General features: G+C 34.7%; 1 protein-coding gene across 2 annotated transcripts in view; it reads left to right on the forward strand.

Annotated features, from left to right (window-relative positions):
- The window catches only part of DMD (dystrophin), a 1,192,402-nt gene that overhangs the window by 778,676 nt on the left and 390,219 nt on the right, over positions 1-23,507 (forward strand). For both annotated transcript variants that reach the window (XM_074159135.1, XM_074159144.1), the window contains exon 48: positions 15,853-16,017. In XM_074159135.1, coding sequence (XP_074015236.1) covers positions 15,853-16,017 — 165 coding nt within the window. The remainder of the gene's footprint in view (positions 1-15,852; positions 16,018-23,507) is intronic.

The raw sequence follows: 23,507 nt of genomic DNA on the forward strand, positions 1-23,507 counted from the left end.
AAGAATTTCTGCTCCTAAGCACAGGATGATGTAAAGTTTTAGAAGTCTACCTCTTCTGTGCATGAGGATCTATAAGGTCTTGATGCATTTTTTTTTTCCAGATTGTTATTCAAACAGGGAAAATAATAAAGTTCTTAAACCAGTAAAGAAGTTGAATATTTACAGGAAGTGAATAGGGAAGAGTTAAGGAAGTCATCCTGAAGGGGACTAAATATTTTTCTTTTAATTGCTGGTCTGTAGAAACACTCCCTTTTTCTGAAGCTGAAAAAGTAGGAAGTAGTGGTATATTCAAAAGCAAAATTTGTTTCATACGTAGTGTGGAACATTGAATAGAAAATCTGATTTGTTACTTGCTTAATCAACTAAAATCTGGATTTTGTTCTATTGAAACTTAGTTGGTTATCTACTCTTTTCCAGGTATGAAAATGGTGGAAGGAAGTAATATGTAGTTTAATTTAGCCACTTCCTATAAGTTGTATCATATAATTCATAATTTGGTTTCCATTTAAAAATTTTTATCTTTTTTCTTAAAGACAATGATGCTAAGTCTAAACAGCCTTATATATAAACAGTTTTGTAACTGAAATCTGTTATGTTATACACATACATACCTACACCTCTTAAATAAAACCAGAAATCTTCAGTTGGATGGCATCTTGTGTCGTTTAATAGAATTGCCATGTACTGTTGTTTTCAGAAGAAACATATAGGGCAAGGATGACAAAACCTTGCATTCAATTAGTGAAAAAGTATAGGTACATTAACTAATTCACACTTTTTGCAGGTTGTGAAAAGAGAAACTGACTGTGCATTTCAACTAAGAATTCCATAGATAAGTACAAGTGGCTTTTTTAATTTGGATTTGGGCTTTCCTGCCCCACCCCCTCTTCGCCCCCAACCCCGGACCATAAGAATTGGTCTTATGATCTCAGTGAATATTGAAAATATGGTGCTTTTTTTTTTTCTTTTTCTCTTTTCTTAGAATAAAGTTGTCTTACAGACTGTGAAAATAAGGTAAACAAGAAAATATGGACTAAAGCATTTGTAGTCTTACATGAATGTCTGAGTTGTTTTCACCTTCCAAGCAAGTAAAATAACCCTTTTGGGTTTTTTTGCTATTTTTTTAGGCTACACATACTGAAGATTTTCTGGCTGTATTGATTTAAAGCTATTGAGATACTTAGATATTTTGAAATCATGGATTGCATGTGTTAGAAGACAGAGCACAATGGGAATTGGGCCTTACAGCCTACTTAGCGATCAGAGGCAATTTTCAATCATTTAGAGGCTTCAGTCATTAGTTTTTGTTCCACTTTACATGCTATACTGTAAGTCCTAATGATTTTCATCAGAAAGAACTGGAGACTATTGTAAAACATGAGGAGACATCTGTTTGGTTTTTTTTCTATTTTTTTGTTAGTTGATGCAATTTGAAAGGTGGATTATAATAACTTCATGAATATCTACAATCAAAGCTAAGTATAGGTTTTCACAGTAGATGGAAGAAAATGAATTGGTTTAACTTACACTGAAAGATTTGGTTATATCTTGTCTATAAAAAAAGAGTAACAGATCAGGCTTAGACTAGCAGATCACCTCTAGTCTGATTTAAGATGAAGATTTGGATGCAATGGTTTTTAAATCTGGAAAATTAGTGCTAAGAGACTTTAAAATCTTGTGCCATGTTTGAAAAGAACCTGAATATTTACACAGGCCTGTGCTGACCCCCAACATACTATCTTAAAAAGAAATATCCAGAGATTTGATATAATTGCCGCTTTTTTCAGTTTAATGCCTACTTTAAAAAAAAAAAAAAAAGCCTATTCTTTGGGATTTATCAGACCAAAATTAAAATCAGGAGCAGTAGGAATTGAAGAATGTATAATTTACGCTGTACCTGCAATATCACCAAGGGAAGCCTATAGCTCATCAGTTGGCTTTAATCTTAAAGAAAAAATAATTTTCCATAGTATATATATGTATTATTTTTTGGGATGGTGTAAAAAATGTTTCAACTCTTCTAGCTCACTTTTGTCACTCAAGTTATTTAGTGAAAGAAACACAGTCAAGGCATCTACTAAAACTTTGAAGCAACAGTAATTTACAAAATATTTTTTCTGAAATAGAAGTGAAGAGCATCACATTGAAAGAAACCCTAAATAGACCCCAACCTCACATGCTTTCCTTTCCAGGCCTTAGTACGTGACTCAGTTCATAGATGATAAAACAAACCAACCAACCCAATAAAAAAAAATAAACCCAAACAACAGAGTAGATGAGAAAGAATATTCAGTTTTATTAAAAATAAATACTTTAATGTATTCAGAATGAAACAAATAGCAGTGGAAATTTTTCTGTATATAAGCATCAGTCATACCAGAATGCAGTTTTTGTTCCAGAAAACTAGGATATTAGGCATGAATCCTTTAGGGACCCTAATTATTAGACAACATTTTAATGTAAAATCCAGATTAAATAGGAAGCCAGGTAGAGAAAACTACCGAGCAGAAAATCCATTAAAATATAATCATAATTTTCTTTGCTATTGGTCCAAATGATATAGATAATAATAGTGTTCTTACAATATTATGGGTTCCTTCATATGTAGAATATATTGAAAGCCAATCATACTTTATTTCATATTGAAGCAGGTTAGGAAGAGCATGTTTGATCTCACTTGCAAAATGCAGACCTGCATCTGTTTCTAGAGCAGTTTTGTGGATTTCTGGAGTCTTCTGTACAAGTCAGTTTGCAGAATATGGAGGTCAAAGAGATGAGCTATATTCATAGTACATCCAAAAGATAAAAAATTTGAAGGGCATACCCTCTTTATTTCATTTTGCATGAGAACATACCAGTGGATGACTGGGGACAAAAAAAGGTCTATACACCCTCTGACCATGTCCATTTAGCCATTTGATAATGCCTAAAACCAGATGCCTAGAGAAGATCACATTAATGAAGAAAAGGTAGTAAGCTAAAAATATACGTGTTCTCAAATGGTATCTGGACAACTTAATAGAAGAAGAATCTAGAAATTACTATTAAATATAAAAATGGTGCCAGAAATCATTTAAGTTCATGTAAAATTTAAGCACACAGCATCCTGTGTCAAGGAGTTGAATGGGGAAATTCTGCCATATTGAAGTACAGTTTCAAGGACTGAAGGATCATTCACTTAATAAGCACAAAAGAAATTCCCAGGCTTTCGTGAAAGTTCAAGTGTTGTCCTGCGATATAAATGGATAGAAAGGAAATGCGGAGAGTTTTCAAATCCGTCAAATGAGAGAATTTTAATAAAGACACAACTTAAAGTTTTATTTCTAAGATAAAGAAAAAAAAAAACGCACCACAATCTGGCTGAATAAAATTATACTATGATATTTTAACCACAGAGAAGATGCTGGTCATCCTTGTTGTATAGGTAACGTAGCCTACCAGACCAGAACCAGACCAGTTCATCTGGCCTGCATTCAAACCAGTGAGTCTCATGGACAATAAAGCGAATTGGGAAGGCTCGTCATTGTTTAGTTCCACTTTCTTCTTTGAACAATTTTGCTTATGGAATGATTCCACTTTTAAAAATAGATGCAAATTGATTTAACTTTAGTTATACTGGGTATGTATACTACAGCTTTTTTGTGTTTCTCTTATGGATAGTGGCATGTTTGTGCTGCAGCGTACCGGAGGATACTGGTTCCCTCATTTCAGGGGCCTGCCAAGAGCACACTACAGCTTCAGCCTGGCCCCAAGCCTAGGCTTCCTTCCCATGGAAATGAAGGGAACAACTTGTGCACATTTATGTCTTATTGGGTGGGAGGGCAGGTATGTGGTCAGGGTACAAACTCACCTCCGGGCATTCAGAACTGCCTCTGCACCCAGCAGTTTACATGTAGACTGAAACATTTTCTGGAGAAGCCTTTTTCCCTGAAACCTAAAAAGCCATCCTTTCAACTTTGGCAGTCAAACTTGCATAATTGGAAGATAGGCAGCCCCCTTCTCTGCTCCCCCACAGGCATGTGCTTTGCACAGATTATTGCATTGGTCTATTTTTAATTTACTAACTATATATAAACTCCAATATATATTTTCCTCATTTATGAGCACAAAAGTAAAAATGAAACAAAAAGTTATGTGTCGCCCCAATAAAGCACTGTGAATAAATAGATGCAGTAGCACAGAATCAGGAAAAGGAAGTTTTTAGTGCTGTAAATCGCTGATAGATGGTATAATTAGGTATGATACTTTACAGAGACCATTATGATCATGTCACTTTCCATGGAGTGGAAATGCCAAAGAAGTTGCTTAATTTTCAAGCTGCTCTATTTACCTATGCACAACTCCTCATCCCATAGGAATATTGTAAAATTAAATTACTTAGTGATATTAAAAAATTATGAAGGTTTAAAGCATTGTAAAAGTTGCTGGTAATGCTGTTTCACTTTATTTCAGGAGTCCTGCAGAGAAATATATGATTGCTCTCTTTTTATTAATGACACCAGCAATTTTCTGTGTCTTGTTAAGTATTAATGGACACTCTCCTACTACAGTATATTGTTTACTCTCATTTGAAAGGATTAGTCATTCTGTAGCCCCTTCAAGCAAAAAGTTGAAATATTCAAAATATTTTTGTAGCAGTCAGACAATAATTGCACAATATCAAGGGCTCTTGTTGCATACTACTGAATATTTGTTTTTCTTTTCCTTTGAGTCAAGTTTTTGAGTATATTTAGAACAGTTAGCATTCTTTCTTCTTTATACACATTAGAATCTAGCTTTTACCCTTAGTTTTTGTTTTCCAGGTGTGTTTTAGGCTTAACAATAAATGACAGGAAACATAATAACGTTAACAAAAGTGAAATAGAGATAAGATGGAAATTCATCACGGAATACTTTGTGGTTTTCAGGCCATGTTGTTCATCAACATAGCAAATCTTACAGGAGAGGAACGGCTTACAAGAAAATTGTGCAGATTTCCTAATGAGTTTCTTGCAGCATATATCAAAATTATATATCTTGGTCGTCTGTTGATTGTCTTTCCTCCTCCTCCTTTTGTTCCTTATAGTCACCCTAACAGCAAACTCTGTGACTCCTGTCATCCCTTTTTTAGTGCATTAGTTCTTACTGTGACTTTCTCAGAAGGTAAGAGGACAGTATGTATGACTAATGTGTCTTTGTTATCTCCCCCACTTCCTATGAAAATGGGGCAACACATTCTGGGAGGGTTTTGCAAAAAGAGGTGGAACATGAGAGAATTACAACTTTTGACAAGACTAAATTTGTATTTGGTGGGATGAAGTGGAAAGGAATTGTTCTCTTACCTTTTAAAGTTTCCCCAATGTGTGTTACTAATAGATCTTCCTGAATAATACTCTATGTGCTACAGCATTTATCAAGTTTAAAGCCCAATGTACTTAAATAGCAGCTCTTCATCTGAAACAATAGTGAGAAGCACACAGTTTCATTTTTCTTAAAAGTAAACCCACAAAGCGTCTATGAGTTTCAGTGGGGATGTTTGTGGTGTTGTGATATTTGTAATTAGAGGTAGTAAAATCTAACCATCTCGCACAAATCTTATGCTTCTAGATAGAAAAATTTGTAACAGTCCTATTTACCATACTTTTTGTTTTTGTTTTTGTTTTGTCTCTGATACAAACTCTTCTGCTTTCATAACAACATCTCACTACAAATGCCTAAATTATCTTGGGTAATTCAAATTAACCAGAGTTCTACTTTTGAAAAATAAATAATTTGATTATTTCATAGACGACTCTCCTAAATGTTATTAGTCTAATACGAAATTTAAATATCCATTTCTAAATTTGTCTTTCAAATCAGAAATCCTAATACATTTTACTTATCTAAAAACTAAAAGCTGGCTTAGCTTCCTCAGAAGAGGCAATAACTTCTATAGAGTTATGAATAGATGTCATGCTAGTAGTCATGTGAATTCTTGATATATTATTATTTTTTTAAGGCTATTAAAGGAGTTAATGAACAGTTGTATTCCTATCCATACATTGACATTAGTCATGGACATATAGAAAGAGTGAGATAAATGTGTGCTTTTTCCCACTTTTCTCTGATTGTTTTGTAGCACTGAAGTCACTCTGCATTTAAGTCAGAGGTTGGATACGATATTGGAAAATTCATTTTCTACTATTATGTCAAATGAATTGAAATTTCTTTTCAGGCAATCCCAACAGTTGGGATTTAGCCCTCAAAGCCCCAACATGCTATTGCTCTTAGTCTTGTTCTTCTTTTCCATTCAACACTTCCTAAACAAAAATTATCAAGTATGTCAAACAATTAAGATGACCGGCTCTTTCAAAAGTTTTGGTTAAAGGGAGCATCTTAAATATTCTGGTTGAAATAAACTCATGACTACTGGACCTGAAAACCCGACTAAGGGGCTAGATATCTCTTTTTCTCTCCCAAGAAGTTAGTTTGACTGTTGCTATGTCACTAATCACTGCTCTACTTTCTAACTCAATTTTCTGTCATTAATTACCACCACAAAACACAAGAAAATTGCATCAATGTGAGTATGTATCAAAGGGATCTGTAATGGATTCCCAAACATTTTTTTAACTTCTTACCTCAGTGGAGATTGAGGTCAGGTCACTTAGGTCTGTGCTGGTTCACCTCATTCCTTAAAACCCATCAGTAGGATGGCAGACACCATCCCCATTTGACAAGTATATCCTGCTGAGCCAGGAGACTGTTGAAGCCAAGCAGATCTTCACAGCTATTTCCCTCAGGACCCTTTAGCATTTGCTGTAGCCTATAACCTTTTTCTGGTGTTCTTTTTGAATTAATATGTCTGCTCATAATCTAAGTGGCAAGACTCTTCTTGGGCACTCCCAACTAATATCTATAGTGAAAGTAATGTAGTAAATTTATAGCAAATTCAGAGGCATTTTGTACCGGCTTAAAAAGTAAGGATGAACTAGGTTAAATTGATGACATCAATAATAAATAATAATCCACAGCATACAGAGGAAGAAAACATTTCTATTTATTGTTACATTAATCATAAAGACTTCGGATGTGTGCTCATAAGGCCACGTTGTTGCTCTGCTCACTACATTTTAAACTTTAAGCAAAGAATTAAAAATGAAATTTATGAAATGCAATCACGCATAAGTAAAAAGGCTGTACTAGCCAATGAGACCATAAAATCATGATTAAATATACGTATATATACAACCTATATCATGCTATCTTATCAACCACCTTAAAATTCCTTTTTATTCTTGTTTGCCATATGAATCTGGAATATATTCATCATGTATTCAAGAAGTTATGCCAAGTACTTTGAATATAAAAAGTGCTAATTGTCAAGATGTTTGTGCTCATAGATACATTGAGGTAATATTGATTTAGCTGAATTATGAGATTTCAAATAAAGCACTTTAGGCAATTCCTTACACATTTTTCTACATTGCAACAACTATGTATCTGAGAGAGATTTCACATACAATGAACAATAATTCACACAATGTCACACACCAATGAATGACAATGGTTTGGGCTTTTTTTACACTTCAGTTCCAAGACAGACACTGCCATTGTATGTCAGGTTTTTCATGCGTTTCTAATAAGGAAGGCTGTAAGAACCTGAAAATCAAGTGTTTTTCTATTTGCTGTTTACAAGATTAAGATTATACTTTAACTGTATAGGCCTGTCTGTATTGCAACATGCCTGTATAATTAAAATTCCCACAAACAGAGTGGTCTGAAATAGCCTTCAAGTTAAACCTCCCCTTCCCTTTTCCCTTCCTCTTGCCTTGCCTTTTTTTGGCCACTTTTCTCAGAGTTTTAAAAACACCTTTTCAAAAATTCATCATCATTGTCACCCAGCGAATGGCCTGTTGTTATTATACTGAACTTAACTGTACATTGCGCACTGTTAACTAAGGTAACTCCTACACTCTCAACTTTTCTATTAGCTGCACGTTTCTTACAAATAAAAAGTTATCACCTCCTGCAAAGTGCTAAACCAGGCAATTCTGGAAGAATAACCAAAAAGAAAAGCAAGTTCCTTGTTAGTTGTTTTTTGTCAGACATGTCAGCTCAGTACTTGGCAGTCAAGATCACTCACTAGAATTGGAATACCAACATTATTTTCCTTTCTATAAGTTTTAACAGAATAAATTCTTCATTGCTAGGAAATGCTATAAATATTCAACTGTAGATAGAATTCCAACCCATTGTAATTTATCTATACTGTGCAAAAATAATGTAAAAGAAAATACCTACTTATTTACTGTGGAAATAATACAGTTTATCTATATGTTCATTGTCTAGCTCACTGCACTATGTAGCTTATAGCCAGAAATTGCTGTTTGATACTGATTTTATTGCTGTGTTAAAATCCTAGATCCAATTATATCCATTTCCTCTACCAAACAAAATGTTAAGGGTGGTTTTTTTGGTTTTGTGGGGTTTTTTTTCCATTCCTATAGAGAGCTCCATATGCAAACCCAATAATGATTCTAAGTGTATAGCTTGCATGTTAAGGTACTACATGTTGTATAAATATTTGCCATTTGTTTCATTGCAAAGTCTTTTGGCTTCATTTTTCTTGTCAGCCATTCTGGCAGATGACAGCCTTTAGAAGCTCCACAGGAGCTTCATGAATGCTTCTGGGAAGCTTCTCAGATGTAGTCAACAGCATGGAAGGAAGTATCAATGTGTTATTTTAGCTACTGACTGCAACTGTGAGCTGATTACGTATGAAAGTTGAGCTTTAAGTATTGAGCATGGTTTTGAAAGTGAAGCAATCGGATAACACATGATCTTAAGAAAAGGAAAAAGAGGGCTACAGAAAAGGGTGGTGAGACAAAGCAACAGGCAGGAAGAACTCTGTCACATGGAATGACCAATAGTGGAGATAACACTACTATGGTTTGCCAAAACATGAGAAGAGATTGGTCATAACTACGTCAGGCAAGGTTTATCATACACTGTAAAGTAACACTGTGTTTTGCTGGGACATCGCAACAGCATGTCCAGCTCTGGGCTGAATAGCACTATGGCCTGCCATTTTGTCTTCTCCTCCCAGCATGTATGTCAGGCCCTGCTTTCCATGTGCAAATAAACTGTGACTGACAGGCTCAAGGTAACTGTTCAGACAGGCTACCAGTACTGTGGGGTGCCTGCTGGAGTTTGGTTGCCTCATGCGCTGTAGGTTGCCCGGGGGACAGATATGGTATTATCTGCGGTAAACCATAGGGCATTGTACTCTTATTTAGAAATCACTTTCCTGTCAGAATATCCTTCATTAATAGTCACTGACGGAATCATACTGTAAAACCTTTGTGGCTGCTTTTGGATTTCTGGAACTCAGCAGGAAACAAAGATAAAGAAAAGAAAAGCATGGATTAGATTATTTAGCAGAGATTTAAGGTGGAGGGTCTAGTGCTCAGAAAGTGCCCTTGAAAAAGGAGAATTGCTGAGATAGTAGAGAGCAGAAGGAATGACAATTAGTTATAAATATTAAATATAAAAAGCATACAGATATTCAGAAGACTGTGATATATTCAATCATATTACCATGCAGGAAAGCCAAAACAAATCATTGGGGTGGGGGGTATGTTTATTTGGTTTTTAAAAAGCTAGACAGCTAGATGAAGCAGAAAATTGTTTGCTGCATTGGATTTGTGGACTGCTTAGTCTTCTGCATCAGTGGAGAATAAAAGTGATTTTTTAAATAAAAATGAAACTTGAGAATATAACAAATACACTGTTAAGAAGTTTTAAAAAAAAAAAAAGGCCAAAAACCACATGCCAAGGACAGGTCCTGAGAGGTTTGTAAGGAAACATGAAGCACTAGATACATAGCAAATAAAAAACTTCTCTACATATTTTTAGTAGCCTGCTTTCACCCTCCTCTAATAATACAGTCTTTACTTCAACTTTGTCAGAGACACTATGGCTCATAAATATTCATCGTTTTAAAGAACTTACGTAGATTTTGTTTTAAAGTCAATATTGAGTTTGTTAATGAAAATGACTCAGTTAATTAACTAAATGGCATCCTAAACTGAACTTATATGAAACTCTTTTTTACACTGATTGTTTTTCATGAAGAAATGATGCATAAAAATTAACTTCTCCCCCTTCCATTTTAAATCTTTCTTTTTTATATGCTCTAGGGACGGTGATTTTAAGCAGATAAAACTTTCTGAACGGTGGCTGTAAGAATTGCTGTTTTATGCAATCATCTTACTAGTGTGATAGAACTGTCAATTGTGATTTATCAATAAGACTGGATTGAAGCTTGCATTTAATAATTTTTATGACTGTAGTTACTTCTTTATTACCCAAGTCCTGGCTTGGACAACATAAACACCTGCTTTCAGTACAGTTATGTTGTGGGCTGATTGCAGTGTAGTCACCTGTGTCTCTTTTTCCTAATATTTGTATTTTTTCAGAAATTTAATAGTAAAGCAGAAGCTGCTTCTTGCTTTACATTTAGTAAGGAAAGCAATTCATACAGGAACTTATACATTCTTCATTTTTCTGTATGCAAACAACTGTGAATTTTTTTCAAACCTGGCACTACCAGTTATCCTATATTGGAAGCCCACTTTCATGAAGTCCTTTGTATATCAGAGGGACCCTTCCAAGCCAGGAATACAAGAAAAACTTTGTTAACAGTCTTCACAGATATCCTACAACATATTTTTGCTCCTATTCATTGCAGTTTATTATAATTTATCATATTATGCATATCAAGAGAGTTAAATTTTAACCCACTGTCAAGTTCATCAAAATAAGATCCCTTTATAAACGATGCTCTATTATTGAGAGGTTTGTGAGGCAGCTAGCAAGGAAAGGAGTACCTTATCTAATATTGGGGAAAAAAACCCACCATATTTCCACTGCTGTTAAAATGTTGGAACTGGGGATTTCTTTTCTTTCCGCTCACCATTAGGAAAATTGTCCATATTTTTGACAAATGACATGTTGGGGAAATGCATCTCCTCATCTGTATTCCCAAGCAGCTGGGTAATAACTGCATTATCTTCTCTTTTGTCATTTCAGGTAAATAGGAAATGACCTTGACATTGACTTGTGAGAGAGAAGGGAAATATTCAAAATCAGGCATTGGTCACTTGAAATATAATGTATGCAAGTGGCTTTCCTTACTTTTATCAAGTGGCAGCTGCTGATATGGTAGTTATGCCTTACTAGTAATATAATTTTTCAAGTTCATTCATTTGCAATAACATTTCTGACCTCTGCAAAACTATTCCCCATTGTTCGTTCTCTCTTACTTACTGTCTCTACCTAATTAGTTTCAACTTTTCCATTTTGAGCATTGTTCCTGAGTTAAAGGATTGAATTGTAACTCCATAACTATTATTTTAATTGATACTACTTTAATTGAATCTGCTTTCTGGATATTCATAAGGAATTAAACTTAACAGGGACACAGAATATCATTTTACATCAGGTGACATACTTTATACAACTTCTTCCTCCCTTTGTACTTATTATTACCATATGAATTGGTATTTCTTTCCATCTGCCCAGCTCTAATTCATCCCATAGTACATACACGCAACTATGTGTATAGACTGAAAAAATAACTATCTAAAGCTAAAAGTAGGAAACAACAGTGGAGAACTGGAGCATATGAAATTATCAAGGAGATCTATACTGCCAAGCTAAGCGTATGTATCGTTTTGCACCAAAGTAATCAGATTTGTGGGGGATGAGGAGGGTGGAAAGAACATAATAGTATATCATTTAGGCTTCTTCTGAAGGAAGATCAGCCAAGACACAAGGTACGGATGAAATAGAAACAAGCAATGCAAGCAATTTAAGAATTCATAAGAAGAAGAAATGAAAATAGTTAGATAAAGATCTAGACTTTGATATGCACAATTATTCAAATTTCACAGAGTATTCTTATGTTTTGAGAGATGTTATAATTTCTACGCTGGTAATTTATTTGTGGGTTTTTTAATATTTTAATGAAAAGAGAAAGAATTGGAATATGTGGAATTAAATAAGTGGGAAAGTGTCTGTTATTGTCTTGATAGTTTAAGATTAGAACACTGTTAAGTAATTTGAAGACCAGTGTCAGTTTGTAAAATTAGTCTCTTCTACTGTTTCCCAATTTTGAGCTTAAATCTTTTCTATTATTCTGTTACTTAGCTTCCAATTAATCTAACTTAATTAACACTTGAACTAAAGTACAAAATTTTAGATGCATCACATGCTTTGAGATTGATGTTTTGACACATATCTTTGAAATTATATAGTCCTTTGATGTTGAAATCAGAATTTTTTCCTTGAAGGAATAATCCATGCTTTTGTTGTCCTTTGCACTTTCAAATTTATTTTTTTTTTCTTTAGCTGCAAACCAAGGTATGTTTTCCATGCTGATCTGCTGCCAAATAAGGTGAAGTTGAAAATATTTAAAAGCTATGCAAAGGGATAAGTTAGATTTTTAGAAAGATGTTCCAATCAAAGTTGTCCTTTCTTCAAGCTTTTCTTTTACACCCTGTCTTCCTTGCCAGCCTATAACACCCTTTAATCAGGCCTCTCTTCAGTCTTAGGCAGATCTGGGGGAAAGCATCTCATGTTTGTCCTGTTTTTCCTCTTCTGCAGGTGTTGCCTTATGGCCACTGTTCCTATAGGTCTTCCCCCTTAGAAAAGGGCACCAGCCCTACTCTGATAAAACCTAACAGTCTTTCTGAAATAGGAGGGAAAGTGACAAGATACTAAAGGGGACGAAACTGAATAGACACTGGATGGTTGCCCTGAAATAACAAATGAATAAAAGCAGGATGGAGGAGGAGGGAGTCGAAAAGCAAAAATGTAGACAGGAGAACTGGAGTGGGATGCTAGTCATTGTTTGCCTATCCCTGGACATATCCAAGAACTCGTAGAGAGAGCCCAAAGACAGCAGGGCAGTGAGATGGCTGTAGGTCCCACCAGCATCAGAATCCCACCTCAGGAGTGGAACTCCTGGAGCTGTGAATAACAAGCTTGAAAGACTTGTAGGGAAGATTCTGGAGGGCCCTATCCCCATGTGTCGTCTTTTGCCACAGAAAGGGCATAAATCTGGACACCCAGTCATCATGGCCATGTCTGTTACTCCATAGAGGTTTTCCCATATTATGCTTCTGGTGAGCTGCAGAATTAGCTCAGGAAACAAGCTGTCCCCCAAGAGACAGTCTGCAGCAGCAGCTTGGCTTGATAGGCGGATTTGTAATTACCTTAATCTCATCAGGGTCTAATTTGATTAGCCAGTTTGACAGTTTGATGCCAGAGCTTAAAGGAAAAAAACAAAAACAAAAAACAAAACAAAACAAAAACACAAAACAAAACAAAAAAGTGAACAATTGAAATCCCCGAGATCCAGAATCTGATTCCCACACAGTGGCATGTAACAGGTTACCTGGATCTTACAAGGTATTGCCTTGTTAAATGCTCATCTGTGCTTATCTGTAACCCTAACCCGAGTTTGAGGAAATTCCTTTTTTATTTATTTACTGTTGCTGCTTTGATCTCTGTGGAAAAAGTAGATGACATTAATTTTCTGTATATAATGAGATGATTTATATTGACCTATATTTCTTTTTTATTTTATATTAATAACGTTATAAACCTTTGTGCTATAGTTTTAGCAGAGGAGCCATCTTGTAAGAAGAGGCTGCTTTTACTTATATCACAATTTACCTCTTACCATAGATGGGATTTATTTTGCTTTCTTTTCTTGTGTGATTATTGTTGAAAACAGTAGATTGAGGTACAGTCAATCAGACCTAATCTCAAACCTAATCTTACATCTTCTGCTTTTCTGGATTGAATATACCTTAGCAAATAATTGGTTACTTCCCCCCACCCCCTTGAAAACTACAAATTTTTCTTTCTCTGTCTTGAGATAGACACAATATGCTCGATTAATGTTGATTGGAAGCAGATGAATTTTAATTTCAGATATTCAGAAGTCAGCTTGGATTTTTATCTGCCTATGACTACCTATTTACTTTCACTAGTATTTCTGTGGAATTTGTTTACATTAACATTAAAGCTACTAAACATTGGAGATTAACATTCAGAACTTGTAAGAAAGATGAAACTAATCTTCTGTGAAATTAGGCCAAGGTCTGCGCAGATATTGAGTTAGCACGTATGGGAAATGAATGCATTTTTAATTGTTTTCTTTCATATCTGGGGCCATTCTGGAAAAGCAGAGTTTTTATTATATTTAACAACATTAGGAAGATAGAAAAAGTAATTTGACTTATGGGTCAGTTTTTATTAAATAGGATATTATGGGGTGGATATAGTTAACAATGGAGATAATTTAATATATGGTAAATCAACTTCTTGAATTACAAATATCACTTAAGTACAGTCTAACAAATCATATGCAGAGTATATGTAGAGGGGTTATTTTAGTACCAACAAATCAGTATTTTCAAACCAAATTTGTTAAAGAAATTTACACGTCATGAGACAGTTGTGTTCTTTCCATTCTCTCAGCTGGTGGTTGTTTAGTTTTGTTTGTTTGGGTTTTTTTAGTGGTGGTTTGTTTTGTGGTTTTGGTGTGGCTTTTTTTTTTTTTTTCTCTAACCTTCATTGCTTTGCTGTCTCTGATGAGTTTAGATTTATTGCCTTCTGTAAAATACCATCATTAGAGATTAGAAGTTAGTACACAGCAGTAACACTTCTGTAGCCAGGCAAGGGGATAGCAAAGCTTCCACTAATGCTGTTTAACTTCACAGGGAATTCATATTTTATTATGTGCATCAGAAACCTCATGTTTTGCTGTTTTTAACAGGGTCACCTTAGTAAAAACATGTGCTTAAAAACAATGAACATTGGGAAACCTCTTTTTTCTTGAGATGGAAAACAAACCATACTTCTTGACTGATTTTAATAATTAATTGCCATTGTTTCTTACAGGGCTCTGCCCAGGCCCTGTATTTCCTGCTGTGAATTATTTTTTTTTAAAGTACAGATGGTTTTTCCTCTAGTATATGTTTGCAATGCTGCCCATTGTGTAGTATAGTGACACCTCAGCTCTCTAGCTATAGGAAACAATCTGGGAAGGACAGCATGGAGCTTTGTGTTAGCTTATTTATTTCCAACCTGTTCCTATATTTACTCCAACAGCTTGAGTGCTGTTGGATTTGAGCTATGCCATTCACTGATTCTTAATTTCTAATATTGTTGGCACAGAAGAATATGCTTAGTTAAAAATCAGATGGCTTTGAGTGCAAATCAGAAGACCAAGTGGCCTCATCAGTATTGATGATATATTTCTTTATTATTTTTCTTCACTGTATGCATCTGCTCATGCATATATGGACTCAGTTTGCAACTCTGAACACCTTGTAAGAAAACATATGCTTATAAATATCTAGATTCAAGAGGTCAAGAAAGGTTAGATATCATTCAAATGATCGGTTGATTAAAAATTGACTTCAGTGTCATACACTGAGATAACACATTTTTAATGTGCTATGAGTAGAATAGTGGGCTAGCTCAAAAAATGAGAAGCTTGATGCTGGGGTTTGTTGTTTTTTGGGTTTTGTTTTTGTTTTTTTTTTTCTGGGACGTGGGGGAAGGTGAGGGGTTGGGGGTTTTCGTCTGGTGTTTTGGGGTTGGTTTTTTTTTTTTTAGGAAAGAGTGTATATTGAGTCACTGGCAAGATGCCTACCATAATAATTTGAGTGGTGGGTCTACTCTTTCCTTCCCTTCTTCCTACCAATGTATAAAACTGGTATTTTAACATTTTATATGTTTATATGTGTTTAGTGTTAAATTGATTTATATTATTTTTTTCCACCCAAAAAAATGGCTTGTGGTGGTTTTTTTCAGGTTTCCAAAGATCTCCCAGAGAAACAAAAAGAAATAGAGATTCTGCTAAAAGATTTCATTGAACTCAATCAACAACTAAATCAGGTGATATTGTGGGTAACACCTGTCAAGAAACAGCTGGAGCTTTATAACAAAGTGGGTCAGCCAGGAGCTTTTGATATTAAGGTAAGTTTTTTTCCTTTTTAAAAAAGAATCAGGATTATTTAGTAGTCAAAAAGTCAGTTGCAGCATTAGCTGTATAGTTTGTATTAACAATATAGCTTTGAGAAAGAAGTCAGCAATTGTCCCCAGAAGTTCAAAGTTCTATGGATTAAGCAAAACTTTTATTCTTTTCCATCAAACGGTTTCTAGTGATAGGGCAGTTTACAACCAGTGGTTCCAATGTGAAATATAAATATAATCCATTATTTTTGACATATCATATACATGAAACAATAGTCCCAGAAGTTGATACATCTAATTTTAATGCAAAGAGAACTAAAATTCAGAACCATTTACCATTCAAGCTATTGAAGTTAATATGACTACATGAAAACCAGAATAGTTAGGGCCATATCATGATTCTCATATTGCAAGGGAATATATCTAACTGCGCAGGTAACATTCCAGTAATCAATAAAGCCGATTGTCTAGTAACTGTGAGCAAAATATTTGTAGTCTGATCCTTGATATGTATTTTGGTATTTAAAAAAAAAAAAGCCCCTATATGGGTTGAGTGTGGCGAGAGAAGTTAAGGATGAAAAATATTGATTAGAATCAGCTAGCCTGCCGGGTCTATACTTAGACCTTTTGGCCTTGTATTTTGTCTATGTGTATATGAGCTTATCTTCACATAAACCGGGGAAATATTTAAAATAAAATAGCTTATTGAAATACATGAAATTTCTTTGGTTTGTAGTAGCTGAGCATCTTGTTCACCTAGGTAAAAATTAAACAGAAGACAGTTTTGTATTGATTTCGATGATGCAATTTTCAGTGAAAGAAAAACAACTGTAAATGTTTAAAAATATCTTGCCTTGCGTGAAGTGGAATAATAGCTGTTTCTGAAGATGTGTGGTTTTGCTGAGCATGTTTATTAAATTCACTTTAACTTAGTTTCTTTTAAGGAACTATTTACATTCCAAAACACTTTTTATGAGATACAATCGCATTATATAAAACAGTGAATCTCAAGTCCTGTCACAGTTTTGTAATTGACAGAATGAGTTCAGCAATGACATTCATTCTCTTTTTAAAAGAGAAAATTAGTATAGCTCTTTGCAAATATCTGTATATATACTCAATGAGTGATGGAGTTTTGCTTTCAAGAAAATTACCTATCTTTATTTCCTGTATTTTAACAAAATTTCATCCATTTTTTAATTTAATTTTTGCATTCTGTTTCCTTTATTTTGAAAATGTTTCCACCATTAAAGTTTATATAAAATTAAAGCAGGGCTAAATTGCTGCAGATTATGAGTATTGCTTTTCATACTGCTTGTGAAAGCAATGTTCTACTTAGTTCTTTCAGCACTCTTATGGCGATGTGACTGTTGAAAGAATAGAAACAATTAAAAAAAATCTGTAGTCCTTGAAGTGGTGGGATGAAATCATGTTTGTCTAGAGAGGTGGCGGAACAGTGAAGAGCTCTACAGAAAGGCAAATTAACTTTCTCTCTGTGAAGGACCCTACCATATTTCTTTGATGGATAAATATAGATTGCTCAAATGTAAAGCTTGACCAGTTTTGACTGTAGATGAAACATGAAACAGCTAGTTGTTTATACTGTTGTAAGGGCTGTAAGCATATGAAATGTTAGCTTTTATCTCCATGTTATCTATCTGGATTGCCTTTAAAAGATATACGTTTAACATCTTAAAATGTTGCTGACTGATGGTTTACCCAGACTGTAATTTTTTTCAGGAGAGAGACTCTATATTAAATGCCTCCGGAGGCAAATGTGATTTTTATAACTTTTTTAAGGTTAATAATAAACCTAGTAAGAGTTTTGAGACTGTTAATCATGACAAAACATACGGCAAAAAAGAGCAGATATAATTCAAGAAAACAACCTATTTGTGACAATATTCAATTTTATACTCAACTTCAAACCCATATTTCAGACCGATGCTGACATACTGTCCTACATTGGGTCAAGGACGTGCATACACATGCTCTCGAATCATTGTTGGTGTGATTATATTTATGTATATTTTTAAATTTATATCCTGTATAGCTAATACTACCTTTAAAAAAGTAAGGACATTTATATTTTTACCTATGGAAAGGATGTATTCAACAAAGTCTTTTGCTCTGGTGTTCCCAAATACAGTATAAATATTCAGCATTTGTTCTACCACCATTTTAATTCCTTCACCAATATCCAGAGAACTGTGAAGTATCTTCTGTAGGGTTTAATAACTCCTTTCTTCTAAAACAAGCGTGACTCCGATGATCACTTAGTAGAACAAAAGGTTATTTTTAATATTCTTAGAAAAGAGATGGGATAAGAAATTTTAGAGAGAATATTTTTGGATTAAAAAAACCCAACAATACCTGGAAGGTATGAAGAAGAGGTTTAAAACTGACAATCAAACTTGTGAATATAGGACTTGGGTCTAAAAGACCAGGTTCATGTAAGTCCTTAGAAAAAAAAAACTGACTATTTTTGTTATAGGATTTGACATAATGGCTTACAAATGTAAAGTTTAATTTCAATTGAGACATAGCATTTTATGAAATTTCTGTCAATGTTCTTCACATTATTACTAAGCCTGCAAGGTAATGTTCTCCTCCTTCCTCTTCAGCTGTTAAGTCCTTTCCTATCTCTTTTGTTTTCAAAGTTATTTATTTGGGAAAAGAGTTCCAAAACCATTGTGAGCAGCAAAGATTTGGGTATAGATTTTAAGTAGTATAAGGATATTCACTTCTAAAAGCAACAAAATATTAAGTGTTAGAAATTTTCTGGCCTCAGAAGCAGGTGGAAATTAATGATAAGAATGACAGGTGGGGTGGGATAGGTAAGAGAGAAAGAGCATAGGAATATGTGTTTGTTTTAAATGAATGCATAGGGTGTCTTTAATGAGTTACCAACCTTATATTAAAATAAAACAACTATGTTAAAGCCAGTTTCTTGCATTTTTACTTACCTGTAGCAAATTTCAGTTATGGAAATGTGTGGTAGCTGAAATTAAAACTTGATACACTAACCAAAATTTATCTTAAACACTAATTAGAATTATTCGGGCAGAATTTTCCAAGATACAATGATTAATTTCTCTCAAGACTATAGTAAACCTTCCTTTTGGCATGCAGCTATAATCTAATAACTGACATCACACTTTCCTCCATAAATCTAGGGATATAATAAATGCATGTCCTTACCAGAGAATCTGATTTAACCTTTTAAATAATCTTGATCTATATAATACATGCATAATAAATACATAAAGGAGAATTTATGTGAATTTCATTTGCACAATTCCTACTGATAACTTGCAGTTTCTGTGAATTAATACAAATTTAAAAGCTTATACATTTTTTCCACTTGTGCAAAAGTCAACTATTAAAAATAGGTGAGAAGTCCCTTAAATTTACCCTTACCTAGAAGAAAGACGAAGTAAAAGCACCATCAGTGTTAACCTTTAATTGTGGCATAAAAGCTATTCTTTGACAGTAGCAAAGGTGCAACCAAAGCAGAAAATATTGCATATTGTTACAGAGAGCACCACAAAACAGTAAGACTTTTAAGACCCAAATACATAATTGGGCTTGGTGACAGGTAGAGAGATTAAAATTCCTCCTATAGTTCTTAAGACTACATCTATATTAGTAAATAAAAAGTGGTCAGGACTATTTTTGGCCTAGAGGTCACCTGATGCAGCACAACTTACATCCTTTCAGCAACACTCTTACCCCCACAAACAAGATAGTTGCATCCAAACTGCCTGTTGCTGTGTCTGTGGCTCATGCTAATCCCTGACCATGCCTGGGTACTGTCTCAGGCAGTGCAGTTTCCCCCACGCCAGAAGCAACGCTCCCAATTTAATGGTGTGGGCAGTCACGCTGCAGAGCTTGAACATGCGCCCTCTCCCTGAATGTTTAGTTCATTACTCCTGGCATCACATAAAAATTCAGGGAAGCTTACACAATGCTTATATGAAATGGAGAGATTCGTTGTTACTGGCATCGTTCATTTTCTGTGTTGTTTGACTTTGTCATGCAGTCCCCTTCTGCTTTCAGATCATAGCTCTATGAATCTGTATGATCTTGACCCAGAGTGCTGTCTGTGTGCTTCCATGTAACATGAAGTTATGGACATGATAGCATTCACTCTTGGTGTAGGAGGACTGCTAACAATGCTAAAATCTTTCATTTAGCAGTTTTTCAGTTCCGTAAGAGTGGTCTCTTATGCCTCTGCCCTCGTACATATCCTTGGAGTGCTGAATCCAGAGTGGTACCACCATTGGCTGTGAGTGTGTCCAACCAATGCTCTGGAGCCTACCTACATCCTGGATTTCAAAATCTTAAGTGACATGTTGCCTTTGCATTTGCACAGGATGACATAGTGAATGTTCTTGCCGAACATGACGTAATCACTTATTTAAGAAAAGGCTGTCTGTCCTTTCACAATTATTAACCTTTTTATAGAGAGACACTTGCAGGTAAATTACATAGCATCATATCAGCTTCCTCCACTCCAGCCCTACAAAATGTTTCCAGATCTAACACCAGTTGTTTCCTAGACTTGTAATCAGAGTTTAGTACAAAAGTAGATAGTGGAACAGGCTCCTTTCTACATCACTGTAATGCAATTAGGAAATAAGAGATGAGAAGATGCAGACATAAAGAGACGGGGCAAATCCAGCATGTTCCTGGGTTACCCTTGTGGTGACGCAGGAACATGCTAGGGCACCTAGCAGTCCTATGATCTCTGGAATGCGTTGTGTCAGTTGCAGCTTTGGGCAACATCTTAGCTTCTAAATTATGTATATATTTCAGTTTAAAAAGCAGCAAAAACATTAAGGAAAATGTAAACACAATGGAATTATTGAAGCAAAACTTTTTAAAGTTATTCAGTCCCAAGAAATATATTGTAATTTATAACAGAATTTACCATAAAATACATTCCCTGCTGAATTGAAAATTTTGTTTTCTTTCATCACGTTCTGCTATAGCAGCTCTATGATTACTTTAAAGAATTACAGCATTGCTCAGGAAACGCTAAGGTCTCTCTAGATCCTGATCTAAATAGCACTAGCTCCACTTCTGCCTTGCTTGTTGGGTTCTCTGAGGGAGCCTTGCTTCTTTCAAGTGTTTGTAGCAGTTTCATAGTATTTTGAGATATATTTCCCATGATATTTTGGCAGTTCTTCAGGCTAGAAATGTATAGGGAGGCAGATATCCATCTAACAGCAGCAGATACTAGAATAACAGCAGAGCATGCTGTGTAGCAGTTACTGAGGTGTGGACATGCACAAACTTCTAAAAGGATGGTCTCCACTTTCCTCTTTAACCTACAGATCATTGACAAACATTCTACCAGGTATTCTTTTTGTCGTAAATATTAATATAAACAAGAGGCCCTAAACCAAGCCCTCATATACTGTTGGAATATTAAAATTTAATATGAAAGACCTGTTATACAGAAACAGTTCTAGCTATCCCATCATAAATGGCAACACTGCAGCTGACTTAGAAGACAAACAGTTGTCTGTTCAATCAGCAATGTGCATAGAATTAGTAACTGGTTCGATATAAGGTCAGAAGATACTGTTCTGATATCTGGTCAGACCTGCTCTATAAAGTAATCCTTTCAGTTTTCTGAATTATTTCCTGCTTGAACTGCGGCACACCTTTCTCAAAAACAAACCGACCAAAACAGGATTGTTTTCTAATTTCCAGGTATGGACAGTCATTCACATCTTGTGATAAAATACTTCAACAGTTGAGTTAAAAACCTGCACATTTTTCCTCGGCTGAGTTTGTTTAGCCTCATCTTTCTGTCACTGCTTTGTTTGCCAAACTAGAGAGATCTCCAATACTGCATTAATAGAGAGTAATCAAGTTTTCTCTTAAACTCTGTTTGTTAACCATCAGTCCTGTTGTTCTAATTCGGACAAGAAAGCAAATACGGAGTATCCAATTAGTATTAGTTCAAAAAGCAATTATTGTTGTGGTCAAAGCAATTATTGTTGTGGTCCTGATAATAGTGTGCTTATCTTTAATCACAAGCTTATTTTGGCTAAGTCATCTAATCAGAGTCTAAGTAGATGGCAAATGTTGCTATAATGGAAGGTATAGAAGCTTCTGCATTGTCCCCTTAATGGAGTATTTAAGGGGTTATATGAGCACTATGAAATGTATTTATTCTGATCCAGCCATCCAAATTTAATATACTTAAACCTTTTAGATACTTTATTCTAAACATGTGGATATAGACCTATACTTTACACTTTGAAACAGCTTTGCCTACGGCATCAACAATCTGTGGAGCTCCAGAATTATGGCTAAAGGAAGTTGTGCAAGCACTGACCTTTATTTCCTCCTACTGACTGTTCTGCTGAGATTTGTTTACTTCACCTGCAAGAAAAAGAATCAGGGGAATCCTGGAAGGGAGGGTAACGAGTAATGCTTCACTAGTTGTTCGGCAGCTTAAGAAAATATCTTCAGAAAGTCTAACCAACTTTTTCTCTTGATTTCTCTCAATTTTATTTTTCTCTAAATATTTATTTCCTCATAGTCCTGTTAAATCCCAATTCTATATAGGACCCTCAAGTCATTGAGAATGTTGATTAAATAATCTCATACCTTTTGCTTACAGGAAGAACTCCAGAAGGCTTTAAAGAACTGTTGGATTCAAAAGTCAGAACTAGAATTATAGGGATTTCTTAAATATATATAAAAATCAAAATGACTGGATAAGACAAAACAGAAGTAAAACCTCTCATATCACAACCTACCACAACTGTGACTAAAATAAAATTAACATTCTGCAATCTGTTACAGTCAGATTGCACTTTTTAAATGTAGTCCATGTAACATTTGTGGATTAGTAAGGCTTTAGAAAAATACTTCAGGCTGGAGTTAAAGGGTTTTCTACAGTCAAAAAAAAGAACTACTTGTATCCGATATGTACATGTGTGCATACACACACAGTAAGTTTTATTGTGTTGTGACATAGTCAACAAGAAATCATTAGCTAAAATAATTTTTAGAAACCCAAATATGTAAAGAATGGAAAGTATATTGGCTAGTAAGGGAGAGATAAGAAAAGCTTAAAATTAGCTAGTGTTAATATGTTTATAGTTGCTGGTATTTTTTAGCTGTTATTAGGGATTATTTGCTTTGGTATTTGGTGTTTGAAATCTATGGGTCAGTATTTTTATAAAGTCAAGCATCTAAGTCTTCTGAAAAATGTAAGTTTACAGATTTCTTCAGTCCTGCTTGATTAGCGTAATAAAACATGCTGATTATTTTTTTTTCTTTTCTGTTCAGAAGTGCAGTCCGGAGAAAACCACCTTAGTTAACCAAGAAAACAAGTAGCTAATACTTCTGATAGCTTATATTACTAATAGCAATATTCAGTTAATGACAATGATAAAATTGACAATGATAAAATTGATCAGTAAATGCTGCAGAATTAATTGAACAGTAACTTTTCAGTGAATAAAAAG

This window comes from Numenius arquata, chromosome 1 (genome assembly GCF_964106895.1).
Source record: "Numenius arquata chromosome 1, bNumArq3.hap1.1, whole genome shotgun sequence".
In the NCBI taxonomy this organism is placed as follows: Eukaryota; Metazoa; Chordata; class Aves; order Charadriiformes; family Scolopacidae; genus Numenius; species Numenius arquata.